The following is a 15,009-nucleotide window of genomic DNA, read 5'->3' as shown; positions in this document are numbered from 1 at the left end:
CCAAAATCTCCTGAAACTGATAAACAACTTCAGCAAAGTCTCAGGATACAAAATCAACGTGCAAAAATCACAAGCATTCCTATACACCAGTAATAGACTTCAAGAGAGCCAAATCAAGAACGAACTGCCATTCACAATTGCTACAAAGAGAATAAAGTACCTAGGAATACAACTAACAAGGAACGTAAAGGACCTCTTCAAGGAGAACTACAAGCCACTGCTCAACGAAATAAGAGAGGATACAAACAGATGGAGAAACATTCCATGTTCATGGTTAGGAAGAATCAACACCGTGAAAATGGCCATACTGCCCAAAGTAATTTACAGATTCAACGCTATTCCCATCAAGCTACCAATGACCTTCTTCACAGAACTGGAAAAAAACACCTTAAATTTCATATGGAACCAAAAGAGAGCCCGCATAGCCAAGTCAATTCTAAGCAAAAAGAACAAAGCAGGAGGCATCACACTACCGGACTTCAAACTATACTACAAGGCTACAGTAATCAAAACAGCATGGTACTGGTACCAAAACAGAGATATAGACCAATGGAACAGAACAGAGACCTCACAGGAAATACAACATACCTACAACCATCTGATCTTTGACAAACCTGACAAAAACAAGCAATGGGGAAAGGACTCCCTGTTTAATAAATGGTGTTGGGAAAACTGGCTAGCCATGTGCAGAAAGCAGAAACAGGACCCCTTCCTGACACCTTACACCAAAATTAACTCCAGATGGATTAAAGACTTAAACATCAGACCTAACACCATAAAAACCCTAGAAGAAAATCTAGGCAAAACCATTCAGGACATAGGTGTAGGCAAGGACTTCATGACCAAAACGCCAAAAGCAATGGCAACAAAAGCCAAAATAGACAAATGGGACCTAATCAAACTCCACAGCTTCTGCACGGCAAAAGAAACAGTCAGTAGAGTGAATCGGCAACCAACAGAATGGGAAAAAATTTTTGCAGTCTACCCATCTGACAAGGGGCTGATATCCAGAATTTACAAAGAACTAAAGCAGATCTACAAGAAAAAAACAAACAAGCCCATTCAAAAATGGGCGAAGGATATGAACAGATACTTTACAAAAGAAGACATACAGGAGGCCAACAAACATATGAAAAAATGCTCATCATCACTGGTCATCAGAGAAATGCAAATCAAAACCACATTGAGATACCATCTCACACCAGTTAGAATGGCGATCATTAAAAAATCGGGAAACAACAGATGCTGGAGAGGATGTGGAGAAAAAGGAACACTTTTACACTGTCGGTGGGAATGTAAATTAATCCAACCATTGTGGAAGACAGTGTGGCGATTCCTCAAGGACCTAAAAATAGAAATCCCATTTGACCCAGCAATCCCATTACTGGGTATATATCCAAAGGATTATAAATCATTCTACTACAAGGACACGTGCACACGAATGTTCATTGCAGCACTGTTTACAATAGCAAAAACCTGGAACCAACCCAAATGCCCAATGATGACAGACTGGATAGGGAAAATGTGGTACATATACACCATGGAATATTACGCAGCCATCAAAAACGATGAGTTCACGTCCTTTGTAGGGACATGGATGAACCTGGAAACCATCATTCTCAGCAAACTGACACAAGAGCAGAAAATCAAACACCGCATATTCTCACTCATAGGCGGGTGTTGAACAATGAGAACATATGGACACAGGGAGGGGAGCACTACACACTGGGGTACGTTGGGGGGAAATGGGGAAGGGGCGGGGTGGTGGGGAGGTGGGAAGAGATAGCATGGGGAGAAATGACAGATACAGGTGAGGGGACGGAAGGCAGCAAACCACACTGCTATGTGTGTACCTATGCAACAATCTTGCATGTTCATCACATGTACCCCAAAACCTAAAATGCAATAAAAAATAAATAAATAAATAAATAAATAAATATTGTCATATTGGAGAAAAAAGACAAGAACCAATATATGGTCTCTAAAAGAAACCAATTTTAGTGAAACAGGCCAGAAGTAAAAGTATTTTTAAAAACACACTCTAAGGATAAAATAAAGCTAGAGTAGCTATATCAGTATCAGGCAAAGTACACTTCAATGAGAGAAATATGTCAAGAGTTTAAAAAGGACCATTTCAAAATGATAAAAGGGTCAATTATTCAAAAGGACATAAGAACCCTAAATGTTCATGAACTTAAGATTAGAGTTTCAAAATTCATTAAGCCAAAACGAATAGAATTACTAGAGAAACAGACAAATATACAATGATTATAGAAGATTTCAATATCCCTTCATGAATAATAAGTAGACAGAAAGTCATGGAGGGCATAAAAGACCTGAATAACACTATTATCCAATTTGAATTAATAACATTTATAGGGCACTCTATGAAAAACATCTGCAAGACAGACATTCTTTCCCTTTCAAAAAGAGACAAATTACCAGTAGCAGAAATAAAAGAAGGAAACCATCATGGATCTTATAGATATTAAAGCACCATAAGGGAATGTTATAAAACAAACTGATGTTATGTTGACAAATTTGACAAAACAGATGAATTAGAATAATTCTTTGAAAGACAGATATTACCAAAGCTCAATTAAAAACAAATAGCCCCATATGACACTATATGTATTAGGAAAACCAAACTCATAGCTAAAAACTTTCCCAGAAAGAAGGTTCCATATCAGATATTTGGAAGAAAACACACCAGTTCTACAAAAATTATTCCAGAAAATAGAAAGAAACACTTCTTGATATGTTCTATGAGGACAGCATCACCCACCCATCACAACCAGACAATGATAGTACAAGAAACCTGGAGAATATTATTCTTCATGAACACAGACATACAAATTCTTAACAAAATTTCGGCAAATCAAATCCAATGACATGTAAAAGGAATGATGCGTAATGACTAAGTGGAATCTATTTCATAAATTTAAGATTAGTTTAACATTTGCAAAATGTTAAATAATAAAGTTAATGATAATTTACTTATATTAAAAGACTAAACAATAACATCACCATCTCAACAGATGTAGATAAATCAATTGCATACAAAAAAAAAATCAACATTCATTCACTATAAAAAGATAGAAAAACCTCTTAAACCAGAAGAAGTACAAGGTCTCTCAATTTGATAAAAGGCCTTTATGAAAACCTATAGGTAACATCTTACTTAGTGGTGAAAGACTACATGCTTTTCCCCTTGGATTAAAAACAAGACTGGCTTCTCTCACCACTTCTATTTAGCATTTATTGAAGATCTTACTACAATAATACTAAAATAAATAAAAGGCATATAAGGGTTGAAAAGAAATTAAAGGCATAAAGGTTATCTTTATTTATAGACAGCACAATTGTATCTGTAGAAAATCCTAGCAATCTAAACTAATCTAGAAGATAACCTAGGAACCTACAACTAATAAGAAGTTAGTTTAGTATAGTTAGGAAAAAACAAAAAAACAAAACTAAACTTGACTTTTAAGTCACACAACATGAAAATATTAACTCAAAATAGATCATAGACTAAAATAAAAGATCTAAAATTATACAACTTTTAGAAGAAATCACAGTAGATAAACCTTGAGTTTGGATTAGGCGAAGATTTGTTAAACAAGACGTGAAGCATGAACTGTAAAGGAAAAACACGAGTACACTCAATTTCATCAGTGTTAACATCTTCCTCTTCAAAAGAAAATCAAAAGAGAAGCTATAATTTGGGAGGAAATAGTTGGGAAACAAACACCTGTCAAAGAATTTTTATCTAGAAATATATAAAACTCTTTGAACTCAAGACAACCCAATTATTTCAAATGGGTTGTCTTTTTGAGTTCAAAGATGTAAACAGACATTTCACCAGCAAAGACGTGCAGATGGGCAAAGAGCACATGAAACGATGAATTAACACCATTAGCAAAGAGAATAACACATATTAAAATCACAATGATATACCACTATCCACCCACTAGAAGAGCTAAATTTAAAATGACTGATAGCACCAAGTGTTTGTGAGCATACGGTTCAAATAAAACTTCCATACAATTCTGGTGAGAACGAAAACAGTACAACCACCTTGGAAAACGTTCTGGCAATTTCTTAAAAAGTGAAAATACACTTACCACATGCCTCACCAATTCTATTCCTAGGTATTTACTCAAGAGAAATAAAACCATATGTCTACACAAAGACTCATTCATAGCAACTTCATTTGTAATATCCCCAAATGAGAAAACACCCAAATGGCCATCAACCAGTGAACATTATTATGCCCATACAACGAAATACTGCACAACAATAAACTAGAATGAACTATTGATACAAACAACATGGATGGATCTATATTCATTAAAACAAGTCAGAATCTCTCCCCCCACAAAAATGTATGCTTATCTGATTGCATTTATATAAAATGATAAACACTGCCAACTAATAATCTATAGTGACAGAACGTAAATCTGTGGCTCCACGGGCAAGGAAGAGAGAGAAAATTAAATTGCAATGGGATGGAAATACTTTTTGGGTGATAAATATGTTTTATTATTTTGGGTGATAGTTTCAGTTGCCATATGTCAAAATGTGTCAAATTGTACACTGATAATATTTGCCATTTAATGTACATTAATTATACCTTAATAAATCTATTTTTTTTAAAAAGCACTATCAAAGCACTGTCCTCACATTTTCAATGTTTACAAATTAAAGGGAATGCTTAAAATATATCCTACTGCCTCAACTCCCAACGACACTAGCTTCAAAAGGAATAATTAAAACACTATTATTAAATATGCTGGATAAATGACCAGTATGGCCAATGTCAGGCATGAGAGGCAGCAGCCTCCACTGAGCTCTCTTCTGCTCCCTGTGTGCTTTCCTCTCCTGAGGGGGCTTAGGAGCTGACTGGCATACTCACTGGCAAGGCAGTCATCGATGTCCTCCTCACAGTCCATACCACTGAAGCCTGGTGGGCATTCACACATGTAGCTACCCTGGGTGTTATGGCAGAGACCATCGTTCATGCAAGGCTTGGAGATACACTCATCAATGTCAATGGTACACTGCTGACCTACAAACACAAGGACAATAAATGACCTAATCCTTAAAAGCTGCTTCCCACAAAAACCTATACGGGACCTGAGCTTAGTTGGGGTGCATGGAGGTACTCCACAGACAAACTGGTTGGTCCCCTGCTTTAGAAAGTTCCAGGAAGACTTCTGTTGCCTAGGAAGTTGATGCCGAAGTGCTAAAACACCCTGTAGAATGAAGTCTTGGGTTGCAGCCTTCCAGCCACTAGGGGGCCCCAAAGACACAGACAATGGAAAGGCTTTCTAAGTCATTCCAGTTAGCAGCTCCTGTGAAAATCTGTGCTCTTGACAAGATGGACAGATCTCAGAAGACCAGCAGGGCCTTCCATATCATCTGATGACCTGACCACTTTGTTTAAAGTTCACAATGCATGTTCTTGGCTTTTCCATGCCCATGTTGTTACCTTGCCAGCCAGGAGCACATAAGCAGGTGTAACTCTCAAAATTTGGTGACTCTTTGCAAACAGCAGCATTCTCACAAGGATTTGGGGAACAGGGAGCCAATACTGTTTGACAATTCTTGCCTGGAAAGTAAATAAGAGAGTTTATGACAGATAAACAGGAAAGAAAATGAAAATTTTCCCAAGTTGTATCCTAAGGATGTTCTCAAGTCAAAAGTCCTGATGAAGAGGCTTTGGAAATGGAGAAACTCCAGTCTTTTCAGCATTGGCTCTGACATTGCTAACTGTGTGACCTTGAGCAAGATGGTTAGGGACTTCCTATAACTGCCATTTTATGAACTAGGCCTGTTAAATGTAGTTTCCCTACATTAATATTTTTTCTAGAGGGGAAACGGTAACATTGTACTATCAAGTCTTTGAGGTAACTAGTCTGCTACTCTACACAACTTAGAGTCACTATTAACACCTGCTATTAACAGCTCAAGACTCCATGGAAGTAATAACTCAGCCATGCTCCTGACTGCATGCCACAAGCTGATGAAACAGGCAAAATTACTGTCCATGTTTGTGTTTTTTTCCCTCTGAATGAAGAAAATAGATGGAAGAGAAGATAAACAAGCCATAGAAATATAACCAATCACAAGAAGGCAATAATAAGCCAGTAAAAACAAAGAATAAATGTTCCAAGCCACTCCAAACATAACACCTTCGAAACAAAGAACAGTTATGTGACATGCAGTCACACTCACGTCTTCTCAGTTGTAACAGCCATCGAAGGGGTGACACCTCTGAGTGAGATGTAGCGGTACTGAATGTGGGAAGTAAAAAGGCCATTAAGAGGAAAAGCTTCAGATTCAAAGAGACTTACAGGTAAATACTATATGTACCACTTACCTATATGACCTTGAGGAAGCAAGCTCCCTTTGCCTCGGCCTCCTCATGTTTAAAATGGCAATAGGAACTTCTACATGCTGAATTATTGAGGAATACATTAAAGAACCCAAAGTACAAAAGTATCTGGCACATAGTAAACTACCAATAAATGGTAACTATATTACTGAAACTAAGACAAATAGTTAATGTCCTGGAAACATTCGAATGATAACCATCAGCTGTGTGCCAGGTTCCAGCCATATACAATTAAAAAAAAATTTTTTTTCAAATACTAAAGCACGATGGAGGCAAATGACTGTCCACCACTTGCATCTTAGGAGGCCACATGTTTTTTCAAAGCTCGGCCACATGTTTTTTCAAAGCTCAAGATCCAGTCAGTACAGGCAGGAAGGACAACTGAGGAGTGAGTCCTCGGAGCAGCACTGCAGCCCCACAGACCTGGGCACTGAGACTCAGGCATTGCCAAAGCAAGGCCAAGTATCCCCTCTGGTCCCTGCTGGCACTCCAGGACCCACCTGTGTACGGCAGCATACAGTGGCAAGTGTAGCCACTTATGTCATCAAAGCAGGTTCCTTGGTTCAGGCATGGATTTGAGGCACATTCATCAATATTCACCTGGCAGTTATAGCCTGTAGACAAAAGGGATACACCAAAAACAGTAAAATTTTCTGACAGCCTCACTATCTCAATGTCTAACCAATTCTCTTGGGAGTAAAAATTGAATACATCAGAAACTGCATTCACTTCTTCAGGCCACAGAAATACCTGTTCATTCATTTCAGCGCCACGTCCCTGACACATAGTCAGTAAATGACAGCAGTCAATTAGTTGAAAAGATGATTGGAAAAACAATTTACTATAATGGTCTGAAAGCCTAATGCCTCTCCAAATACAAATAACTTCTCAAAAATGAAGTTCTTGGTTCAAAAGCTTGTTGCATGATCTATTTAATATTTATTTATTTTTGAGACAGGGATTTCCGTCTGTCATTCAGGCTGGAGTACAGCTGTGTAATCATGGCTCACGGCAGCCTTGACCACTTGGGCTCAGCAATCCTCCCACCTAAGCCTCCTTAGTAGCTGGAACCACAGGTGCATGCCATCACACCCATTTGATTTTAAAATTTTTTATAGAGATGAGTCTCATTATGTTGCTCAGGCCAGTCTCAAACTTCTGGGCTTAAGCGATCCTCCCACCTCAGCCTCCCAAAATGCTGGGATTACAGGTGTGAGCCACTGCACCCAGCCAACAGCTTGCTGCATGATAAACATAAGCCCTTTGTATACAACATTTCTGGTCAGGAAAAGGGATGATGTTTTTTAATACATTAATCAAAGCCTCTGATGTATGCCCACTTCTGCATAGGCCCAGTGTCTACCACCCATGTGGTACTTCCTGAAGTTACAAAGCTGTTTTTTCCTGATTCAAGGCATGAAACCTTTTCCCACTAAGAAAAGGATAAAAGGAATAAAAAGATTAATGGGGATAGGACAGTACCCAAATACTGCACACCTTGGCATAGGGTCTGGCACAGAGCCTTAAAATAGAGAGTATGGCACTGTGGACAAGAAAACATGGTCTAGGAGTACAGAGGTATGGGTTCAAGGAGCATTCTGCTGCTCACTGGGCATATAACTTGTGATTTTACCTTTTGAATTTTATTTTGTTCACTGACAAACAAGTCGCATAAAATAAAGAAACAAAAGTGTTTTGAAATCTACAAGTTTCTTTGCCAATGTAATATATCAGAAAATTAATGGCTGAAATACCGTCTCGGGAAAATTTCAAGTAATCAAATAAAGTGGCTCTAAAACATGCTGATGTATTACAATAGCATGGCACAATATTTGAGAGTGAGGAAATCAATGAAAAAGTAGATAGATGAGTACAAATATGATGATTTACCCATACATGTCTCTTTTGTGAGTTTTCAAGAGAAAATTGATGGTAGAAATACAAGTGATAACTCAAGAAACAGATTTTACACAATTCCCATGACTATACATTTGTTGTGTAGGCCAGCAGTCCCTCAACTTTTTTGGCAGTAGGGATTGGTTTCGTGGAAGATAATTTTTCCATGAACTGAGATTGGCAGTGGGGGATGGTTTCAGGATGATGATTCGAGCACAGCACAGTTATTGTGCACCTTATTTTTATTATTACAAGATTACACTGTAATACATAATGAAACACTTTTACAACTCACTATAATGTAGAATCAGTGAGAGCCCTGAGCTTGTTTTCCTGCAACTAGACAGTCCCATCTGGAGGTCATGGGAGACAGTGACAGATTATCAGGCATTAGATTCTTAGAAGAAGAACACAACCTAGATCCCTCACATGTGCAGTTCACAACAGGGTTTGCACTCCTATGAGAGCCGAACGCCACCACTGATCTGACAGAGGCGGAGCTCAGGCAGCAATGCCGGTGATGGGGAATGGCTCTAAATACAGATGAAGCTTGGCTGCCTGCTGTGTGGCCTGGTTCCTAACAGGCCACAGACAGGTACTAACCTGCGGCCTGAGGGTTGAGGACCTCTGATGTAGACCAAAGATGACTAAGTACCTAAGAATATCTCAATGTGTAAAAAAGTTTGTTGAAAGAGTTCTGAACATGTGTATTCTTCCTTGATATTACTATCTTAATTATAGTAGGCATAATATTTTCATTTTACTTCTACACATCCATTTGAACTATCACAGACTCACACCTGGACCAGGAAGCTTATAATTAGGCACTTGGCCAAAGCTGTAAAACTAAAGTCTTAACTGCTCATTTTAAATATTACTGGACGGGCGCGGTGGCTCAAGCCTGTAATCCCAGCACTTTGGGAGGCCGAGGCGGGTGGATCACAAGGTCAAGAGATCGAGACCATCCTGGTCAACATGGTGAAACCCCGTCTCTACTAAAAATACGAAAAATTAGCTGGGCATGGTGGTGCGTGCCTGTAATCCCAGCTACTCAGGAGGCTGAGTCAGGAGAATTGCCTGAACCCAGGAGGCAGAGGTTGTGGTGAGCCAAGATTGCGCCATTGCACTCCAGCCTGGGTAACAAGAGCGAAACTCCATCTCAAAAGAAAAAAAAAAATTACTGTTTCCATAGGTTACGTCTCTGCTAGGCTGAAGGTAGAAATTACAGCTATTCATGTTTTTGTTCCCAAGTGCCTTACAGGTTGTAATTGCTCAATATGTTTGCTATGTGAATGAATGAAAAAAGAGTAAAGGAAACTATGGAGTGAGTGAAGCAGTATGTAACCAGAAGAGGACAAAGAGCAGACACAGAAAGATGTACTTCTGTTTCACCTTTAAAGCCCTTCGGGCAAGTACACCGGTATCCGTTCACCAGATCGTCACAAGTTCCTCCATTCTGGCATGGGTTAGAAAGGCATTCATTTTTGTCCACTTCACAGTTGATGCCAACCCAGCCTGCATCACAGAGGCACTTATATCTGAAAGAAGGTAAAACTTTTTACTATAGGAGGTGTAAATGTGATTGAGTCATAGCATAAAATATAGGACTTGATGAAGAAATGGGACAAACCGATCTCATTTCTCTTTCATGGAACTATCCTTGCATCACCTTGCACACGGTGTGTACCATGTGGGCCCACTGGGTGTATCCAGTAAAGAAACCGTCTTGGTGCTTCCCTGGCTCACTAAGTTAGTGAAATTATAATGAAATTTCTTGTGTAAACAATGGTTTGTACAATATATTGGGCCACTCTGAAGGAAACAATATCATGGATAAATTTGCACAATGTATTTTATTGTACATAAAAGTAAAGTAAAGCAAACGTTAAGATCATTAGTTTTTGGTGCAAAATAGAGACCTAGGTCACCGTCAGAGACCCTAAGCCACTCTAGGATGCTCCTGCAATATTTCATATCTGAGTCATGCTTAGTTCTGACCTGAAACTTGGCTTCAGAAAGCACCTAGGGTATTCTGCAGGAAAAGGCGCAAGAATGAAGGCATTTGAAATGTAAATACAATCTCCAATTTGAATCTCACAACGCTTAGGATGTGATATCAGGAAACGATGGCTTTCTTATCCAGAGATCTTTAAGTAAAAAGATGGATAAGGGTGTCTTCAAAACTGCCATATTCTGAAACAGCAATACTGAGTTAATTCATTTAAAAATAACTTTATTTTCCATTTGCCTCTAAAAACACTCTTTATTCTTTCAATCTTTGAAGTTTGGCAAAGGAAAACGTCCAAAGCCATATCCTATGGTAAACACAGCAAGAGTATAAGGGAAACTCATGGGACCTAAGGTCACTCTATGAATCTAGAAAATTACTAACATATTACACAAGTCTAAGGGGCTTAAAAACTGTCAATGTTTTATCAGCATCACTTGTAAAGTTGGCTGAAGCGGCCCTACTTCAGAGCACACACTGGCACTGTGACAGAACAGAGCTGAGTTATGTTTAAGCAGGGGGAAAAAAAATCAAAGGCTAGAACATTCCTCAGAAATCATTCTGGTAATACGTACTAAAAACATAACTGCCAAAGAGTCATACAATGAATCTGGGTTCCTCCCATGGGGTCCTTGCTAATGACCCATATAAGGGAGACATTACTCCTTATATTCCACCTAGGTCCCCACTTATGGAAGGGAGGAGCCGGCTTCCATGGATGAAGTGGTAATTCAGAAGGCTTTGATGCAGACTACCAAATCTTCATCAATGTTTCAGCTCAAGAAGACCCCATTTGATGACTTCAGGGTGCCACTAGTACTACAAGCCAATTGGGTTAACACGGGTCAAAAAGAAACTATTACACAGGGCAGCTACTCACCCACTGAGACCTCCAGTACAGTTTCCATGGATGCAGGGGTTGCTCAGGCATTCGTTCACCTGTGAGTAGCAGCTGGGGTGATGGGGCCCCTCAGGGCATATACAGCGGAAACCATTCACACCATTGACACATGTTGCACCCTTGCGACAGGGATTGGAGGCACACTCATCAATGTCAATGTTACATCTCTGCCCTATGGAGAAGGGAGACAGTGATACTCACATCCTAAATGCTTAAGAAATAGACCCAGAACTATGAGACACATTATATTGACACCCTTCATCTGCTCAGGCCATAAGGTGCCTTGGGGCACTAAATGTCAAGATGTAAAGAATTAGACACCCAATAGCACTTAATGCCATGCAAGGAAGGAGCAAAGAGCATTGACTTTTGATAATCAAGTAAAGTTAACAAAAGGCTGGAAAACTGTTACAGCAATTTGTCATTTCCTTTCAACTCAGAAATGGGGAAACTTCACAAGGTTCTAAAAAGAGAACATCAAATGTTACCAAAGAAAGCTTCACTTCTTAATGCTGTCCTGAGTACAACTCAAAGAAGCATTCACTAACATGCTTTGTATTGGTTTACCACAGTTTATTTTCTCAGTTAGCCTCTTACATTTCTATTTATGGTAAATCCAAATTAACTGGAATGCTTATTGAATGGGCTAGTAACTTAATTCAATAATTAAATTGATTATAAAGAAAAGCTATTTTGTTTTCATTCTTAGAATCGCATTAGTTCTTTTTTTTTTTTTAACCTCAGGAAGTAGAGTTTCAAAGCATACTTTTGTTGTCCTCTGATACTGGAGAAAATAATGCACAGTCTGTCACTGTAGACCTATAGTTCTTTTTTTTTTTTTTGAGACAGAGTTTCACTCTTGTTACCCAGGCTGGAGTGCAATGGCGCGATCTCGGCTCACCGCAACCTCTGCCTCCTGGGTTCAAGCAATTCTCCTGCTTCAGCCTCCTGAGTGGCTGGGATTACAGGCACGTGCCACCATGTCCAGCTAATTTTTTGTATTTTTAGTAGAGACGGGGTTTCACCATGTTGACCAGGATGGTCTCGATCTCTTGACCTCGTGATCCACCCGCCTCGGCCTCCCAAAGTGCTGGGATTACAGGCTTGAGCCACCACGCCCGGCAGACCTATAGTTCTTAAACTTTAATGTGCAAAATCATCACTTTAAGTTGTTATTTTAAGTGGAGATTCCTAGGCACTATCATCATAGATTGTGATGAACAGAATCTGGTAAACCACATTTTTAAAAATGCAGTTGGTATAAAAACTAGATTTTGAGAAATTCTGTTCTAAACAATTATCACTTATCATCATCATACAATGTAGATACTGGGAGTAAGTGAAAGTGAAGTGAAACTGTTGTTCCTCTAAGACATAGCCAAGGTTGCTCTTTAAAAAGATGTCTGCTATAACCTTCATATGTCTTAGGCTGAATAAAGCAACACGGGCCAGTAGTACAAGTGCTTCCATTTGTTATATTTTGAATAACTGAGATTTAACTATATTTTCCAAAATTATATGAAATCTTAAAATTATCTATAATTCTATAAATGAGTGTCATCAAGCAACTGCTGTGAAGGAACTCACAGATCTCAAAGAATACAATGTTCTGATTCAGATTTTGAAAACATGCATTTTTCTCATTTAAGAAAGAGCAATCCTGTATTTAGAACAGGATATTCCAAATGAAATAGATACCCACTCCTATAAAGAATGAGTATTCACATTTTTTCACCCTCCATTGCTCTCTAAATCATTACTGGTGGTTCTTGTGGTAAAAACCCATAATCTGGAAGTGGCTGCTGTTTTCCTTTTAAGTGTTTTATTAATAGCTTATTTTTAAACACTATTTCCTTGGCCTCAACCACTGATTCTTTGAGATGTTTGTCAGTAGCACCAAAATATGAACCAGAGCTCTTCAAGCACACAGCCTCAGCCTGCAATACAGTGAAGGACGACAGAAAAAAGCCTTTTACATTTTTGGTCTTTTCTTGGAAGTATCTCCTCAGAAGCCACTCCTCCTAAGTTTTCTTTATTTGCTTTTAAACTCTTTGCAGAATAAATGTTCAAGCCATCTTTATCTGAAAGCATTAAATGCAGTCTACTATGTTGGTTGACAGCTGGTCTGTCAGCAAGGTCCTACCCTCAAGGAATTTCCATCGAGCATCAGAAAGTCCAGTGGAAGGCCAAGCAACTTATTGGGCTCAGTAACTGAAATGAGAAGTTACCCAGTGTTTCTTACCACTCAGGCACTCAATAAATTGGTGTTTAATAAATGAAAGCACTGGTATAGGACACACTTCAGAGTCTGGCATTAGCTAGCAAAAGTGTTGTATTTGAGTCTCATTCATTCGTTCATTCAGCAACATTTATTGTTTCCTGTGTGCTAGACATTGCTTTAGACACTTGCTATAAAGGATTATTAAACAAGGTCTCTGCCTTCTGGGAACTCACAGTCCTCACTATGCAACTAACTAGCCGAGGCCATGAGTATATACATCAAGCTCTGTCTCTCAGTTGCCTTATTTGTCAAATAGGGATAGTAGAACTTCCTTTCTGGACTGCTTTGAGAATTTAGGGAGATAATGGGTATGAAGGTGCTTTGTAAAACTGAAAAGCAGTTCACAGCAGTATCACATGATTCCCTACCTTCTCCCATTTAAAAAGGGTCTAAGAGAACAGATAACTTAGTATTAAAACAAAACCAAAAAAAATCTGCTTTAAAGCTGTCAAAGCTATTATTAGAATGATATGGAAAAAAAGTATTAAAATAAAACAAGAGCAAGAATAAAACTCCTCACATTTACCACTCATGAGTATATACCACAGTCATCTCTGACATTTTCAGCAGCTGATTAAAAAAACCATCTCAGACACAGACAACAGTTCCAAGAACAGGGGACCGCCTAGTAACCAAAACATTCCATTTCTTGCTTATAGGGTTTCATGCTACACCTTAGGTTTATTTTAGAATATTTTTAGCCTATGTTCTCCCTTCTTGACCTTCCTGGTTTGCTGAATGTTAAAAAGAGAAACAATATGATTCATTGGTGTTTTGAAAAAAATGAGTCCAGTAGAAGCTTTACATAAATACATACACACACAACAACAACAACAACGACAACAGGCCCCTAATCAGGATGTCCAGTGTTGTGGAAATGAGCACAGGCTCTGGGGTCAGATTGCCTGAGATGTAATTCTGGCTGCTGTGCACTAGTAACATTACCTAACCTCTCTGCATTCTGGGTTTCTTTTTTTTTAATTGCATTTCAGGTTTTGGGGTACAGGTGAAGAACATGCAAGATTGTTGCATAGGTACACATGTGCCAGTGTGATTTGCTGCCTTCCTCCCCTTCACCTATATCTGGCATTTCTCCCCACGCCATCCCCCCCAACTCCCCACCCCCGGACTGTCCCTCCCCTATTTCCCCCCAGCAGACCCCAGTGTGTAGTGCTCCCCTCCCTGTGTCCATGTGTTCTCATTGTTCAACACCCGCCTGTGAGTGAGAACATGCGGTGTTTGATTTTCTGCTCTTGCGTCAGTTTGCTGAGAATGATGATTTCCAGGTTCATCCATGTCCCTACAAAGGACACGAACTCATCGTTTTTGATGGCTGCATAATATTCCATGGTGTATATGTGCCACATTTTCCCTGTCCAGTCTATCATCGATGGGCATTTGGGTTGGTTCCAGGTCCTTGCTATTGTAAACTGTGCTGCAATGAACATTCGTGTGCATGTGTCTTTATAGTATAACAATTTATAATCCTTTGGATATATACCCAGTAATGGGATTGCTGGGTCAAA

General features: G+C 39.1%; 1 protein-coding gene across 1 annotated transcript in view; it reads right to left on the bottom strand.

Annotated features, from left to right (window-relative positions):
- NOTCH2 (notch receptor 2) overlaps positions 1-15,009 on the bottom strand; it is a 176,672-nt gene that overhangs the window by 39,770 nt on the left and 121,893 nt on the right. The window contains 5 exon segments of the mRNA XM_003944788.4: positions 4,916-5,068; positions 5,492-5,611; positions 6,898-7,011; positions 9,686-9,831; positions 11,182-11,374. Coding sequence (XP_003944837.2) covers positions 4,916-5,068; positions 5,492-5,611; positions 6,898-7,011; positions 9,686-9,831; positions 11,182-11,374 — 726 coding nt within the window.

This window comes from Saimiri boliviensis, chromosome 11 (genome assembly GCF_048565385.1).
Source record: "Saimiri boliviensis isolate mSaiBol1 chromosome 11, mSaiBol1.pri, whole genome shotgun sequence".
In the NCBI taxonomy this organism is placed as follows: domain Eukaryota; kingdom Metazoa; phylum Chordata; class Mammalia; order Primates; family Cebidae; genus Saimiri; species Saimiri boliviensis.
This window is presented reverse-complemented; position numbering and strand designations above follow the sequence as displayed.